Source organism: Pelophylax lessonae, assembly GCF_965119305.1.
Source record: "Pelophylax lessonae genome assembly, chromosome: 10".
NCBI classification, from domain to species: domain Eukaryota; kingdom Metazoa; phylum Chordata; class Amphibia; order Anura; family Ranidae; genus Pelophylax; species Pelophylax lessonae.
This window is the reverse complement of record NC_138777.1, coordinates 217,004,196-217,021,580: the sequence shown is the minus strand read 5'-3', so window position 1 is coordinate 217,021,580 and position 17,385 is coordinate 217,004,196. Positions and strand designations below refer to the sequence as shown.

The 17,385-nt window shown below is 43.2% G+C and overlaps 1 protein-coding gene across 1 annotated transcript in view; it reads right to left on the bottom strand.

The window, feature by feature from the left end:
• Positions 1 to 17,385, bottom strand: part of SLC7A9 (solute carrier family 7 member 9) — an 85,840-nt gene that overhangs the window by 8,300 nt on the left and 60,155 nt on the right. Inside the window, exons 7-9 of the mRNA XM_082270437.1 lie at positions 17,031 to 17,075; positions 6,570 to 6,693; positions 2,906 to 3,009 (exon numbers count right to left, since the gene is read on the bottom strand). Coding sequence (XP_082126563.1) covers positions 2,906 to 3,009; positions 6,570 to 6,693; positions 17,031 to 17,075 — 273 coding nt within the window. The remainder of the gene's footprint in view (positions 1 to 2,905; positions 3,010 to 6,569; positions 6,694 to 17,030; positions 17,076 to 17,385) is intronic.

The window sequence follows — 17,385 nt, the reverse complement described above, 5'->3', positions numbered from 1 at the left end:
TGTGCTCTGAAGGGGGGAAGGTAATGCACACTCACCGACTTCACTGGCCCAGTGATTCTCACCACTGAGCAAACAAGCCACAATACAGCCACTACCACTCGGGCTTCCGAATTGGGACCAATCAGACCAATGACAGGCTCTGCTGCATCCACTTGGGGTTCCGGGATGGGGCCGATAATGGGCTCAATCAAGTAAATGGACTCCTCTGCCGCGCCAATTCCTGCATTGTCTTCTCTTTCCGTCCTACCAAATGGAATGTCCTGTCAGAATCTGATATCACTTCCTGTCTGCATTCCATAGAGAAGTCTCTATGGAATGCAGACAGGAAGTGATATCAGATTCTGACAGGACATTCCATTTGGTAGGACGGAAAGAGAAGACAATGCAGGAATTGGCGCGGCAGAGGAGTCCATTTACTTGATTGAGCCCATTATCGGCCCCATCCCGGAACCCCAAGTGGATGCAGCAGAGCCTGTCATTGGTCTGATTGGTCCCAATTCGGAAGCCCGAGTGGTAGTGGCTGTATTGTGGCTTGTTTGCTCAGTGGTGAGAATCACTGGGCCAGTGAAGTCGGTGAGTGTGCATTACCTTCCCCCCTTCAGAGCACAGTGGTGGTGGTCAAGGTGATCCTTTATTTCTGCACCGATTAGGATCTTTCAAGGGATACATCAGTGTGAATATCGCTATTTGTCATATGTTTTTCAACGCTGCTTTGGTGGACTGATTCATGCTGGGACTATTTTTTATATATATATTTTTTATATATATATTTTTATATTTATGTCTACAGTCTTTACAAGTTTTCAGTGAATGTGATTGGGGAGTGAGCTTATCATTCTTTTTTGCGCTACTAGAATTTTTTGTATCTACATATTGCTTGTATTTACATATATTCTCTTATTTCATGTTATTTTATCAAGTAGCAGCATTTGTTATCACACTATATTAGAGGTAGTTATCCTCTCTAAGCGCTTGGTTGCTTGCAAACTAGTGTTGGTTCCGGGTTGTGTGTAAGCTATCTAAATACAGAAGCATGTAAGCATTAAAAAAAAGCTTGTTTTTTTCTGTGCATTTACCTGCAAATTTTAAGTTGGTGATGGAGTCTGTAAGAACAGACTAGCGTTTTCCTTTATGTTTTGCTTAAATCGGCTGTACAGCTTAAAGCTGAACTATACTCTCTTTGAATTCAGAGCTTCCGGGTTTTGATCCTTTGGCTGCTGTCATTGGATGAGATGACATCACTCCTGCGCATGTGCGGGGGTTTCGTCACATTCGGCATTGCTGAATTTGTGCAGTCAGCCTGCCTGTTGGCAAATTTTCATTCCAAGCCTAAAGTTCTGATGCTTCTTGTATAGTTCCGGCTCCGTCCTGTCACAGGCGGAATATCAAATGCACTCCGCAAGTGAGGAGACCGAGAAGTACAGGAAGCATTGGCTCTGCATGCTTCCTCCAGCGCCGCTCCTCACACTCTCCATCAGCAGTAAGTCACATGTGCTAGGGGTGCAACTAGCCCCAAGTACAAAATTGTAAATATCCCAGCAGATGCAGTGTTTCTGACTCCTCCCACCAGAGCTGTATCTTGGCCTAGGCCAACAAGGCCCAGGCCTAGGGCAGCACTTTGCAGGGGGGCAGCAAAAAAGCTGCACCCTGCACGAAAAAAAAAAACAGCCTCCTCCTGGGTCCTGCACGAAAAGTGTCCCCGCTGGCTTGCACTACACTTTTAGTATAGTGCCAGTCTTATGGGGTAAATTGGGCCAGAGGGAAGAGTCCAGGTGGTCAGTGATGAGGCTGCACTGATGAGCAGTAATGAGGCGGCACTGAAAAGGCTGCACTGATGAGGCTGAAAGTATGGGAACTGATGAGGCTTCGCTGATGGGCACTGATTAATTTTTGGTCTGTGGTTCACAGATGACAGGGGGGGGGTCATAAAAAGTAAGGGGCATGTCCTTTACAGGAAGGGGTGGGTCATATGTAAATTAGGGGGTGCACAAGTTTAGTCAGGCCTAGGGCAGCACAAAACCTAAATACACCACTGCCTCCCACCATGACCACTTCAAATCACTGAGGTGGTTGGATTGTTCCTTTAATATCTCTCAAAAGAAGTAAACCAAGCACACACTACTGGTCAAAGGCTGGGCAACATCAGCCGGTTCATTAAAAACTGTCCGCCATTGCGCCCGCGTGTATGGCAGCCGGTCTGACAGAAACCGGCCATTCGGCATGTGCGGGAGAAAAAATGGCTCCTAACTTTTTTTTAGCTGGCTCCTAGATTCCAAGCAAATTTGTCAAGCCCTGCTGTGGGGTATTGTCAAGAGGAAGATGAGAGAGACACCAGACCCAACAATGCAGATGAGCTGAAAGCTGCTATCAAAGCAACCTGGGCTTCCATAACACCTCAGCTGTGCCACAGGCTGATCGCCTCCGTGCCACGCCGCAATGCTGCAGTAAATCATGCAAAAGGAGCCCCAACCAAGTATTGAGTATATACTATACTGTACATGGACATACTTTTCAGTAAGCCAACATTTCTGTATTAAAAATCTTTTTTTTTTTTTTTTTAATTGGTCTTATGTGATATTCTAATTTTATGATATACTGAATTTTGGGGTGTCACTAGCTGTAAGTCATAATCTTTTAAATTAAATGAAAGAAATGCTTGAGATAAATTGCTTTGTGTGTAACGCATCTATATAAAATATGAGTTTCACGTTTTGAATTGAATTACTAAAATAAATAAACTTTTTGATGATGATCTAATTTCATGAGATGCTCCAATGTAACGAAGTAAAAATATTGATACCTGGAATTCTTCTATAATAACTGTACATAGATTTAATGAAAGCTTGACAGCTCAATAAGGAAGGATAGGATTGGATCTGGGTAAAAGGTCGAGCTATGAACTAACCTGCCAGCAGTAAAGCAGGATCCGTTGGCTGATCCGATGGTTGAAAAGGCCACAAACAGAGGTACTAACCAGGCCGCTGGGTGCAGAACACGATCCCCGAAAGTCTGAAATGAGACGGGTAAACGGCCTTTAGGATGGACACCAGATTTTCTTCAACATATGTTATCTACCACCTGCTCCAGGTTGGTCCACATCTTACCAGCCAAGTGATCATAGCACAGGTTCATTCCCAGACTTTCCATACAAGCAAAAAGAAGACCGCTTACTATACCCCAACAATTTTTGCCCCCCCAGGTAAAGCTGTAAATCAGCGCTTCCTTTAGGATCAGAGTCTTACCCAGTGCTGTCTTTGGAATACAGACAACAATTTCAGCAAGTCGTCTTTCTGATCAACTTCAAGTATAACTAACGGCTAAACTTGTTATTTTAGTTGTGGTGAGATTAGAACATGTGTCGGGTTTTTTTAATTCTTGTCTGCAGGGCTGTTGCTAAACTATTTTGCGCCCTAGGCAGGACTAAAACTCCCCACAACCCCGCCCGGGGTCCCCCTCCTACCCTCACCCGTCCGTGGCATTGGAGTGCGGCCGGGGTGTCATTAGTCTTGCCTAGGGCCGCGCAAGTGACAGGATCATAGAGCGGACTCGCTGAACTTCAAAGATATGTTCAGTCCTGCCCCCTCCGCCTCCCCAGCTGTGCCCGCCTCCTCCGCTGACCTCATGTCCACCTCCTTGGCCTCCCCAGCTGTGCCCTTCTCTCAGGCTGAGCTGCTGCTGACCTCCTATGCAGCAGCCATGACGGATGTCCTCCACGGCTGCTGCTTTCTCTGCAGTCAGTCAGCAGCCCTCTTGTGTTCCCCCGGCCAGGCTAATGGGGAAACAGGGAAGTCAGCGGGCCCGTGGCTGCGCCCCCTAGGCAGCAGTGCGCCCTAGGTGGCTTCCTAGTTTGCCTAGCGGGTGCGCCGGCCCTGGCTGTCTGTGCCCCCGTTAAGGAGATTCACCCTTTCTATTTCTCCTGTTTACCATTATCACTGAAAGTGAAAGGAACCACAAATCCCCAATTTTGGGTTGTCCCCAGAAAAGTAATAGAGGAGAAACCTTCCAATGGGGTTACTGGTTCTGGTGACCTTGGGGGAATTTCCTTAATTTTCAGGGATTTACTCTCATTTCCTGTTTGACTATGGGACAGGAAGTGAAGGGAAATCTCCCCAATGGGACACAAACGGTGAAAAAACAATTGGGCAGGGTTTATAACCCTCCCTTGCCCATAGTTCTACTTTCAGGTTTGTCAACTAAAATGTTTAGTATTCTGGACAGCTGTAATATTTTAAAGGACCTTTTACTATGACATTAAGAGCTGGTTCACATAGGAGCGACCCAACTTGCCGGGGCGACCTGTGAAGTCGCGGTGCACAGAGCGCACCGCGACCTCAGAGCGGCATGCACAGACTTCATATCATTGAAGTCAATGCAGGTCGCTCCAGGTCGCCCCAAAGCAGTACAGGACCCTTTTTCTAAGTCGGAGCGACTTGTGTCTCTCCTATTAGAACGGGTCCTGTGCTAATCTATGGCAGGTGACCCACAGCGACTTGTCAGGCGACCAGGTCGCCTGACAAGTCGCCCCGGTGTGAACCGGCTCTAAAGTGGTTCTAAAGACTTGAGGTTTTTACCTTCATGCATTCTATGCAATCTACCAATTCCACCAATGACTTTTAATACATAACTGAACTTTAGCTTAGGGCCTCATGCACACCGGACGTTTTTACAGCAGCTGTTTTTGGCTTCTGGCATTTTTTTTGTCTGCAGCCAGTAAACTCCCCAGCATGTTATCCTATGTGTCCATGCACACATAGGCTATCAGCAGTTTTTGGCAGGGGCGTTTTCAGGCTGGAAAAAAAATCTGAACTAGTGGGTTTAACCACTTTATGACCAGAAGAATTTGCCCCCTTTATGACCAGGCCCTATTTTGCGATTCGGCACTGCGTTATTTAAATGGACAATTGCGCGGTCGTGCGCCGCTGTACCCAAATAATATTGATGTCCTTTTTTTCCCACAAATAGAGCTTTCTTTTGGTGGTATTTGTTCACCTCTGCAATTTTTATTTTTTGGGCTATAAACAAAAACGACAATTTTGGAAAAAAAAAAAAACAATATTTTTCACATTCTGCATTTTCAAAAAAAAAAATGTAAACTAAATTTTTTTTTAACATTTTAGGCCAATTTGTTTTCTGCTACATATTTTTGGTAAAAAAAATCACAATAAGCGTATTTTGATTGGTTTGCGCAAAAGTTATCACGTCTACTAACTACGGGAAAGAATAATTTTTATTGTTTTTTTTTTTTCTTTTTTTAAATCTTTCAAAGGACTATACAAGCTGGTGTGGCTCTCCCATCCTATCAAATCTACAACGGCTTCCCGACCGCCCACCGCAGTTATACTGCGGCAGGGCGGCCCTCCTGCGCAAACCAACGTAGGTATACGTTGGTTGCGAGCCTGCAGTTAGGGGGAGAGCGCGCGCCACCGTCCCCACTTATAAGCGGGGACTCCGATGCACAGGGCAGGTGGCTACGATTGCCGCCTGACACCCGCGATCGCTCCCTGCTGAGAGAGAAGGACGTTCAGCTGTTGTTAACACAGCTGACCGACCGTTCTAATCTCTGAAATGATCACAGAGCTCCTGTGATCCTTCTATATAGGATCACAAGTCTCTATGATCATTTCACAAGCCCCGCCCCCATGCAGTTAGAATCACTCCCCTAGGTACACATTTAACCCTTTGATCACCCACAGCGTTAACCCCTTCCCTGCCAGTGTCATTATTACAGTAACAGTGAATATTTTTAGCACTGATTACTGTAGTAATGTCACTGGTTCCCCCCCCCCCCCCCCAAAAAGTGTCAAAAATTTCAGTTAGGGGTCTGATCTGTCTGCTGCAGTGTAGCAGTCCCGCTATAAATCGCAGATCGCCACCATTACTAGTAAAAAGATAAATAAAAATGACATAAATCTTTCCCCTAGTTTGTACATGCGATAACTTTTGCACAAACCAATCAAAATATGCTTACTGCATTTTTTTTTACCAAAAATATTTAGCAGAAAAGAGATTGGCCTAAAATTAAAAAAAATTTGATTTTTACATTTTTTGGGGGGAACGTTATATAGCAGAATGTGAAAAATGTATATTTTTTTCAGAATTTGCGCTCTTTTTTTTCTTTATAGCGCAAAAAATAAAAATCGCAGAGGTGATCAAATACCACCAAAAGAAATCTCTATTTGTGGGAAAAAAAGGACATCAATTTTATTTGGGTACAGCGTCGCACGACCGCGCAATTGTCCATTAAAATAACGCAGTGCCGAATCGCAAAATATGGCCTGGTCATTAAGGGGGAAAATCTTCTGGTCCAGAAGTGGTTAATGAACTCCTTTGAGGGTCCAGTAAGACTCCACGGTTGATGGTGAGCAGCCCCTAGGACCGCAAGCCGCCCATCCTGTTAAAACGCGTCTCCACCACAAAAAAAAAATAAATAAATACATTTTTGTAATACAACAGGGATCTATTTTTTGCATTTCAAATATGAGGGACAATCAGATTTCCATCAAACTCCACACTCACATCCACAATGTCCAACGACTAAGCAGACCAACAGAATGAAAAGAAAAACTCACCACAGCGACGGCCGGAGACTGGAGGAGCTCTGTTGGGGTCATCACAGTGAAATAGGCAATGTTGATCAGCAGGTAACATGCCATGACCAAGGGGATCCCAAGTATGATGGCCAGAGGGAGGTTTCTGGAACAGAGACAAGATTGGCAGAGCTGTGAAAATGTGGAATAGACTCCCTCCAGAGGTGGTTCTGGCCAGCTCAGTAGATTGCTTTAAAAAAGTCCTGGATTCTTTCCTGGGTGTACATAATATAACTGGGTACTAATATTTATAGGTAGAGTAGAGAATATCAGATTGCCTCTCGGGGGATCAGGAAGGAATTTTTTCCCCTGTTGTAACAAATTGGATCATGCTTTGCTGGGGTTTTTTGGCTTCCTCTGGATCAACTGCAGGTATAGGAATGTGTATATGGGATTGTATGGTTGGGTTTTCATTACTGTTTTTTGTTTTTTTATTGGTTGAACCGGATGGACTTGTGTTTTTTTTCAACCTAACTATGTAACTATATGTTACTATATGTAACCAGCTACGCCAAAGTCCCATCACCCATCCTAAACCCTTCTACAGAAGCTGGAGTACCATCATCTGTCCTCTCCATGTTATATGGTTTGAAATAATTTATTTTGAAAGAATTTCTGTCTAATAAACACTGAAAAGAAAATGGTAGTTGATCCTATCAACATTTTTGCTATTTTTCCACATCCTGTATAGGGATCGACCAATTATCCGCAAAGCCGATATTTCGAGGGCCGATATGCACTTTCCCCAATATATTGGAATCGGCCCCGGAGGTTACCGATTTATCGGGAAAGTGCTGTACCGGAGTGATGTCTGCAGCTAGAGGCATCACCCCGGTACTGGCGTCCATAGCCGACGGTTGGCTGTCTTGTAATGACAACCGATGTGGTTGAGAAGCCGCTCAGCTGTCATTACAAGGAGCGGGAGGGGACATCTCCCCCCTCCCGCTACCTTCCGCGGCTCGCCTGGGTCTCCCTTACCACCGGGAGACCCGGGCAACCAGCCTGCACGACCGCCGAAGGCCCTGATCAAAGCCGCATTCGGCGCTGATTGGGTCTCCATGTAAAAACCCGGAAGTGATGTCATGACGTCACTACCGGGTACTCGGCACAAAATTTTAAAAAAATGACAGCATTCAAAACAGCCAAACTTGGCGTTTTGAATGCTTTTAAGTGCAGAGGAGAGGTTTGGGGTCTTTTAGACCCCCAGATCCCTCCACAAGAGTAGCTGCCAAAAAAAAAAAAAAAACAGGTTGTTCTCCCCCCATAGCAGAGGTAGTTGATCCTGCCAAAATGTTTGCTATTTTTGTTCATGCTGTAACAGGATGACAACACCCATTCATTTTGCACTGAAATGGCACAGCAGAATTGTCACACTGTGAATAGAATAGGTTTTGTCCCATTTATATGTATTTTTTTTTTGTGTGTGTGTTGTATTGAACTGTTTCAGGTTGCCCTTGATGTATGCTGACATTTAGTGGTCGTTTTAGGGCACTGCGACTTGTTGCTACCTCTGTCCTTTTTGGTTTGGTGCTAGTTAGTTCAGTCCTAGCTAGAACCTCCCTGTTTTTTTCTTTCCAAGTTCCCTCCGTCAATGTTAGTACTTCACAGAGATAGGGCTTAGGAAAGTCATTGGGGTTTATTTACTAAAGGCAAATATGCTCTGCACTACTGTAGATCTGAGTGGGACATGCAAGGAAAATAAAAAACAGAATTTTGCATGCACATGGTTGGATGATGGAAATCAGCAGATCTTCCCCTCTGAATACAAGTGCACTTGGCAGTGCAGTCATTGTAGATCTGAGTGGATTTGCCTTTAGTAAATCAACCCCAATGTCTTCTTACACTTCAACAGACTGGAAAAACATCCTCCGTACTGCAATTATCTGAAGGAAAAGTTGAATTTAACTTTTGTGTCTTATTAACCACTTGGCGACTGTCCGGCGCATAGGCTGGCTCGGCTGCGCGAATCACCGTACCTGTACGGCGATCCGCAGGAGCGCTCCTGGGGGAGCGCGCGCGCGCCGCCGGTGGCATGCTCCTGCCCCCACTAGGCAGCAGGGATGCTGAGCCAGAGGACTGGCAGTACCGATTGCCGCCAGGCACCCGCGATCGTTCCCTGCTGAGAGAGAATACCGGTCAACTGTTGTAAACACAGCTGACCGTTCTTCTCCCTTCAATGATCACAGAGCCCCTGTGAGCCTTCTATATAGGATCACATGTCTCTTTGATCATTTCACAAGCCACGCCCCCCACAGTTAGAATCACTCCCCTAAGCTCACATTTAACCCTTGATCACCTATACTGTTAACCCCTTCCCTGCCAGTGTCATTATTTCTTTATTACTGTTGTAATTATCATTTGTTTATCGCGTTTGCATGTATCAATTCGACCATCTTTGAATAAATAAAAATAAAAAGGGTTGTGCCCACGTTTCCCGCAGGTACAGCAGCCCGTTGACATGAATAGGCTGCTGTGCCCGTGCAAGCGCAGCCGCACAAATGTGAACCAAAACTAAGATGACCCCGTGCACAGGATGACAACACTGCTGCAATGTTTTCATTTCAGAACAAATGCCATTGTGACCCTTTTACTGGAAGTAATAAAAAATAACAGATCTCCTGGCAGGATAAACAGGTAATGAAATGAAATCGTTATGGGGAGGGGGACTCCAAACCAGAAAAAACTTTAATGCCAGTGGCAGACAGCAGCAAATGTGTCATTTTTTATTTTGCGCATACTTCCACTTTACCCTTAGAGCCGGTTCACATCAGTGCGATGACAGACATTGCATGTGATTCGGAGCGCACTGCTCTGCAAATCACATGCAATGTCTGTGCGATGCAAATTCAGCCATACCCATTGTATGGCTGAATACGCATTGCATTTGGACACAACTCGCACAGGACCCTTTTTTGGGTCCGCACCAGAATCGGTGAACAACCATGCGATCCGATTCATGTCCGAACTGACAGTTCACACTGCGATATGTGAACTGATCTGGTGGTGTCGTTAACTTTGTATTGACACCCCCGACGATTCGCATATAGCAGTGTGAACTGCCTGTGAGTTGAATGTGATGCGGGAACTCGCAGTGGATTCGCAGGGTTCCCGCATCGCATATGTGTAAACCGGGAGTTAAACCTCTAATCACTAACACTACCCCAATTCCTAATAGGTGTGGCCGGAGAAGTGGCCCCATTCAGGTTTAGGCTGAGCAAAGAGCAGACACTGATTTTTGTGACATTGTAACAATGACGAGAACCAATGCGCAACCAAGAGATAATCTAACCTCAAAGAAACTGGTGAGGTGTGGATGGTGTAAACAACAGGTGAAAATGTGCAAATCCGCAATATAGAATAAATCGAAAAAGAAAAAGCAGCCAATTTTGATCAGTGTCCCCACTGTCAATAAATAACTAAAAAATCGGCGCTAATTCATAAAGGACTTAAATAATAATAAAAAACGGTGACCTGCATGCATGCAGGTGAACAAATTTGTATGGTGTGGTGTAAAAAGTGTATATCCTCAAAAAATAGAGATATAAAAATAACAGTAAAATAAATAAGTATCAGTGCAGGTGAATAATCTGTGCAATAAATATCTCAATAAATAAATATCAAAACAGTACAGGTGAATAAATGCTGTAAATAAACGGTGGACAAATTGTTTAACTTTTTTGTAAACACGATTGTCCCTTGGAAGATTAGTAAGAGATTTGTCCACTTGCACCGTTTATTTACAGCATTTATTCACCTGTACTGTTTTGATATTTATTTATTGAGATATTTATTGCACAGATTATTCACCTGCACTGATACTTATTCATTTTACTATTATTTTTATATCTCTATTTTTTGAGGATATACGCTTTTTACACCACACCATACAAATTTGTTCACCTGCATGGATGCAGGTCACCGTTTTTTATTATTATTTAAGTCCTTTATGAATTAGCGCCGATTTTTTAGGTTTTTTAGATTTTTGTGACATAATGCTCATCACACTTCAGCTTTACATGAACGTAGTAATAATGATCACTAGGTGGCAGCACATTCCCACCACACCTGTACTGTGCACTGCAGGACCTACTAAACATTTATTAAAGAGCCACCTAATATCCAGAACATTATACACTGATTTTTTGCAGAACATTAAAGCGTATGTTTTTTTTTTTTTTCAAAAAACAGGTAAGGGTAATACCTCTGCATGAGATTTCCATTTACTTCTCTTCCTTGAAATACATGGTGGAAATCTCAACAAACGGTAATAAATACCCCTTAGCATTACAATACGACTTGTATACAATCTTTGTACAAGCAACCTTTACCCATTTTAAGACCGGAAGGATTTGCCCCCTTAATGACCAGGCCCTGTTTTGCTATTCGGCACTGCGTTACTTTAAAGGACAATTGCGCGGTCGTGCGACGCTGTACCCAAATACAATTGATGTCCTTTTTTTCCCACAAATAGAGATTTCTTTTGGTGGTATTTGATCACCTCTGCGATTTTTATTTTTTTGTGCTATAAACAATAAAAGAGCGACAATTTTGAAAAAAAAAAACAATATTTTTCACTTTCTGCTATATGACATTCTCAAAAAAAAAAATGTAAAAAACAATTTTTTTAACATTTTAGGCCAATTTGTTTTCTGCTACATATTTTTGGTAAAAAAAAAAAAAAAAAATTGCGATAAGCGTATTTTGATTGGTTTGCGCAAAAGTTATCACGTCTACTAACGACGGGAAAGATTTATAGATTTATGTCATTTTTATTGGGTTTTTTTTTTTTTTTACTAGTAATGGCAGCGATCTGCGATTTTTTTTTTGCCGGACTGTGACATTGCGGTGGACAGATCGGACCCCTAACTGACATTTTTGACACTTTTGGGGGTACCAGTGACATTACTACAGTAATCAGTGCTAAAAATATGCACTGTTACTGTAATAATGCACTGGCGGGGAAGGGGTTAACAGTATAGGTGATCAAGGGGTTAAATGTGAGCCTAGGGGAGTGATTCTAACTGTGGGGGGGGGGCTTCTGAGATGACCATAGAGACATGTGATCCTATATAGAAGGATCACATGAGCTCTGTGATAATTTCAGGGAGAAGGACGGTCGGCTGTGTTCAGCGAACGCGGGTGTCAGGCGGCAATCGGAGCCGCCTGACCCGTGCATTGGCTTACCCGCTGCCGAGCAAATCTACTCTGCACTGCAAGAGCACTTGGAAGTGCAGTTGGTGGAGATCTGAGGGGACATGCACGCAAAATAAAAAACAGCATTTTTGCTTGCACATAATTAGATGATAGAAATCAGCAGAGCTTCCCCTCAATTCAGATCTTCCCCTCCGATCTACAGGGACTGCACTTCCAAGTGCGCTTGTAGTGCAGAGTGGATTTGCCTTCAGTAAATAAACCCCAATGTAATAGAAGGCCACACCTAATCTATCCAATCAGGTTATCCCTTACACTACATAGTTGTTGATTCACAGCGCTTCACTTTTTCCGTATTTTGTTATGTTACAGCCTTATTCCAAAATGGATTAAATTCATTATTTTCCTTAAAAATTCTACAAACACCCCAAGGGTCTTAGTCAGGGAGGTGACCAAGAACTGGATGGTCTCTGTGACAGAGCTCCAGCCTTTCCCTGTGGAGAGCGGAGAACCTTCCAGAAGAAAAACCATCTCTGCAGCACTCCACCAATCAGGCCTGTGGCCAGACGGAAGCCACTCCTCAGTAAAAGGCACATGACAGCCTGCCTGGAGTTTGCTAAAAGGCACCTGAAGGACTCTCAGACCATGAGAAACCAAATTCTCTGGTTTGATGAAACTCTTTGGCCTGAGTTGCAAGTGTCGTGTCTGGAGGAAACCAGGCACCACTAATGACCTGGCCAATACCATCCCTACAGTGAAGCATGGTGGTGGCAGCACCATGCTGTGGGAATGTTTTTGGCAGCAGGAACTGGGAGACTAGTCAGGATTGAGGGAAAGATGAATGCAGCAATATACAGAGACATCCTTGATGAAAACCTGCTTCAGAGTGCTCTGGACCTCAGACTGGGGCAAAGGTTCATCTTCCAACAGGACAACGACCCTGAGCACACAGCCAAGATAAAGGAGTGGCTATGGGACAACTCTGTGAATGTCCTTGAGTGACCCAACCAGAGCCCAGACTTGAACCCGATTGAACATCTCTGAAGAGATCTGAAAATGGCTGTGCACCGACACTCCCCATCCAACCTGATGGAGCTTAAGAGGTCCTGCAAAGAAGAATGGGAGAAAATGCCCAAAAATAGGTATGCCAAGCTTGTAGTATCATACTCAAAAAGACTGGAGGCTGTAATTGGTGCCAAAGGTGCTTCACCAAAGTATCGAGCAAAGGCTGTGAATACTTATGAACATGGGATTTTTTTATTTTTTTATTTTTAATAAATTTGCAAAGATTTCAAACAAACTTCTTTCACATTGTCATTACGGGGAATTGTTTGTAGAATTTGGAGGAAAATAATGAATTTAATCCATTTTGGAATCAGGCTGCAACTTAACAAAATGTGGAAAAAGTGAATTGCTGTGAATACTTTCCAGATGCACTTTATTTGGACTTGCATATAATCAACCTATGATCTTACCACTATATTGTTTGTAAAAGGTTATTTCGGCAATTTTGTTGTTTGTTGACTAACCAATTGTGTGCAATTTCATCATATCTTGATGGCTACACTTGTGGGGTAACATGTAAAGATAAAAATATATACAGTGCCTTGCGAAAGTATTCGGCCCCCTTGAACTTTGCGACCTTTTGCCACATTTCAGGCTTCAAACATAAAGATATAAAACTGTAATTTTTTGTGAAGAATCAACAACAAGTGGGACACAATCATGAAGTGGAACGAAATTTATTGGATATTTCAAACTTTGTTAACAAATAAAAAACTGAAAAGTTAAAATGATTCAGCCCCTTTACTTTCAGTGCAGCAAACTCTCTCCAGAAGTTCAGCGAGGATCTCTGAATGATCCAATGTTGACCTAAATGACTAATGATGATAAATAGAATCCACCTGTTTGTAATCAAGTCTCTGTATAAATGCACCTGCACTGTGATAGTCTCAGAGGTCTGTTTAAAGCGCAGAGAGCATCATGAAGAACAAGGAACACACCAGGCAGGTCCGAGATACTGTTGTGGAGAAGTTTAAAGTCGGATTTAGATACAAAAAGATTTCCCAAGCTTTAAACATCCCAAGGAGCACTGTGCAAGCGATAATATTGAAATGGGAGTATCAGACCACTGCAAATCTACGAAGACCTGGCCGTCCCTCTAAACTTTCAGCTCATACAAGGAGAAGACTGATCAGAGATGCAGCCAAGAGGCCCATGATCACTCTGGATGAACTGCAGAGATCTACAGCTGAGGTGGGAGACTCTGTCCATAGGACAACAATCAGTCGTATAGTGCACAAATCTGGCCTTTATGGAAGAGTGGCAAGAAGAAAGCCATTTCGTAAAGATATCCATAAAAAGTGCCGTTTACAGTTTGCCACAAGCCACCTGGGAGACACCAAACATGTGGTAGAAGGTGCTCTGGTCAGATGAAACCAAAATCCAACTTTTTGGCAACAATGCAAAACGTTATGTTTGGCGTAAAAGCAACACAGCTCATCACCCTGAACACACCATCCCCACTGTCAAACATGGTGGTGGCAGCGTCATGATTTGGGCCTGCTTTTCTTCAGCAGGGACAGGGAAGATGGTTAAAATTGATGGGAAGATGGATGGAGCCAAATACAGGACCATTCTGGAAGAAAACCTGATGGAGTCTGCAAAAGACCTGAGACTGGGACGGAGATTTGTCTTCCAACAAGACAATGATCCAAAACATAAAGCAAAATCTACAATGGAATGGTTCACAAATAAACATATCCAGGTGTTAGAAATGCCAAGTCAAAGTCCAGACCTGAATCCAATCGAGAATCTATGGAAAGAACTGAAAACTGCTGTTCACAAGCGCTCTCCATCCAACCTCCCTGAGCTCGAGCTGTTTTGCAAGGAGGAATGGGCAAAAATTTCAGTCTCTCGATGTCCAAAACTGATAGAGACATACCCCAAGCGACTTACAGCTGTAATCGCAGCAAAAGGTGGCGCTACAAAGTATTAACTTAAGGGGGCTGAATAATTTTGCACGCCCAATTTTTCAGTTTTTTATTTGTTAAAAAAGTTTGAAATATCCAATAAATTTCGTTCCACTTCATGATTGTGTCCTACTTGTTGTTGATTCTTCACAAAAAATTACAGTTTTATATCTTTATGTTTGAAGCCTGAAATGTCGCAAAAGGTTGCAAAGTTCAAGGGGGCCGAATACTTTTCCAAGGCACTGTATGTGAGCTGAAAACAAAATAATAATGGTCTATTTTAACTTTGATGTACAATATTTTGGTAAAAGTGATCCGGAAACAAAATAATAAAGATCTATTTTAACTTTTTTAAATGTATTTATTTTGGAATCAAAGAAACCCCATTACATTCAATCTCAATTTTAGCAATACCAACCTGACATGGAGCCTAATCGTTCCAAACTCTAACCCAATGTTAGAAAACAAAAAAAAGTTTTGCCTATACATAGTGTTTAAAGAATACATTACGTTTTGCAGTTTTGCCCTTTCCTCCCCCCTCAATCATCCAATAATGTGATGGTACAGCTTCTTAAACTGTACACCTTTATGGTAGGTATAGGTTTGTGATATACCACTGCAACTTCAGCACAGAACAAGTAACCAAGTGTCCGAAATAAATAATTACCCCCAGACACATTATTTTCTAGTTTTAATAACAGCAATAAATACGAGATTTAACACTTCCTACACTATGCAAAGCATTCAAAGTTGCACTGGAGTTGAACTTAAAGAGCCATCTCTGTACTTTACCTTGTGATCGCCTATAGTGAAGAGCCTCAGCTTGTTTACTGACCCGGTCATTGTACTACAAGGTGCTGCTCTGAGCCCTTTCTGAATGTCATCAGAGGTGAAATTTAGGGCTTGTAGTATTATAACACTAAACATTCCTTTCTTCTTCTGGGGTAGCTTTTTTTTTTGGTACTGGCCATCACATGCAAGGATGCCCCAGATTAGCAATAGCTAAACATTTGGCTGGTCATTGGTAATTTTTATTTCTTGACATCAATTCCTACATGGCAGTGAGGAATAAAATGGAAGTTCTGAGCTCGCTGGCAGAGTCAACATGAGTATCAGCAGAGTACCTGATTGGTATAAGCAGGGCCATCTTACCGAATGGGCATGCTGGGCAGTTACCCGGGGGCCCCACTTGCCCAGGGGGCCCCAGCGACCCAGCCAAGCATTTGTCCCGATTCCCATTGTGCATCCCGCTGACGCGCTGCTGTCAGGTCACTTGGGCCGTGGAGGGGGGAGCCCACAACGTAGGAATGCCTGTCTGCCTCCACGAGAACAGGCACACACAGGACAGTCGGGTCTGACTCCCGTCTGTGTGTGTGTTCTTCGGACCCAGCCCCCGAAATTGGAACCTGTCATTACCCTGGCACTGCTGTACCAATAAATATCGCCTTATCGATAATTTGCATGTTTATTCTTCTGGGTGATTGTTTAGGCAGGGCCCCAGTGCAATGCATTGCCCGGGGCTCTTTAATGCTCTTAAGATGGCACTGGGTATAAGCCAGTGATGGCAAACCTTGGCACCCCAGATGTTTTTTGGAACTACACTCCCATAATGCTTAACTACACTGGAGTGTGCAATGAGCATGAAGGGAAATGTAGTTCCAAAAACATCTGGGGTGCCAAGGTTTGCCATCACTGGTATAAGCTATCAAGTTACCCAACTGACCAGTGTGAATCAATGGTTATTTAACTGATCTATAAGGCAAGAATTGTGATATACCTAGGAAAGGGAGAGTCTAACTGGCTGCTCAGAGACACAAGGGATAACCTGTCATCCTTTGGACACTTGCAGTTCTGTAGCCTCACTCAAGCTCCAGAAGAAAGTGCACATTTACAGAACTTCCAGGGCTGGCCTGATCTTTATGCCAGCCTCCAAATGGATGTTGCTGTCCCCTCCCACGAGCAGCCCCGGTGCCTAGTAGACCCCAGCATGCATACAATGGCCTATATAGTGCTAGAAGTCAGTTAAGTTATAATCACAATGCAGCTGAAGCCAAGCGAGCCTGAAATTTATGGTCAAATCATTGTCTAGAACCCCTGACATTGCTGTCATCATTAACCAGGGTCAATAAGACTTGCTTTTAACATAAACCTGGTTTGTGCCCTCCAATAGAACCTCAGCATTCAATTTCCCACAGTCTGTACTGGCAGACGAGGAGTTAAACACCCTCATATATTCCCGCGGGTCGATATCTAAATCTATTTTGTACTTCTACAAATTACAAGTAATAAATCAATGGCGTTTAGTGCGCACACGTCTTACCTGTATGGATTTTTAAGCTCCTCTGTAATATAATTGAGCTGGTTCCTAAAGGGAGGAAAATAATTCACACATGACAAATTGATCCCATTGTGAGCAAATTATCAGAGTGGTGCAGATTGACGGTTCAGGAAGAGTGGGACCTGGACACCGGCGATGGAAAATTAATTATTTAGAGAACATTTAGAGACACAAGAAGTTAGAGATAAAAAAAAGGAGTTTTTATTTTATGTGTTGGTAAATTAGACATATAGGGTGTCATTCGCCATTTCCTATATTGTTAGGGAATCTGGTGGTAAGGACCTATTTTACAGTCAATTTTGTAATTTATTTTTTTAATAAAATAAAAAATATACCT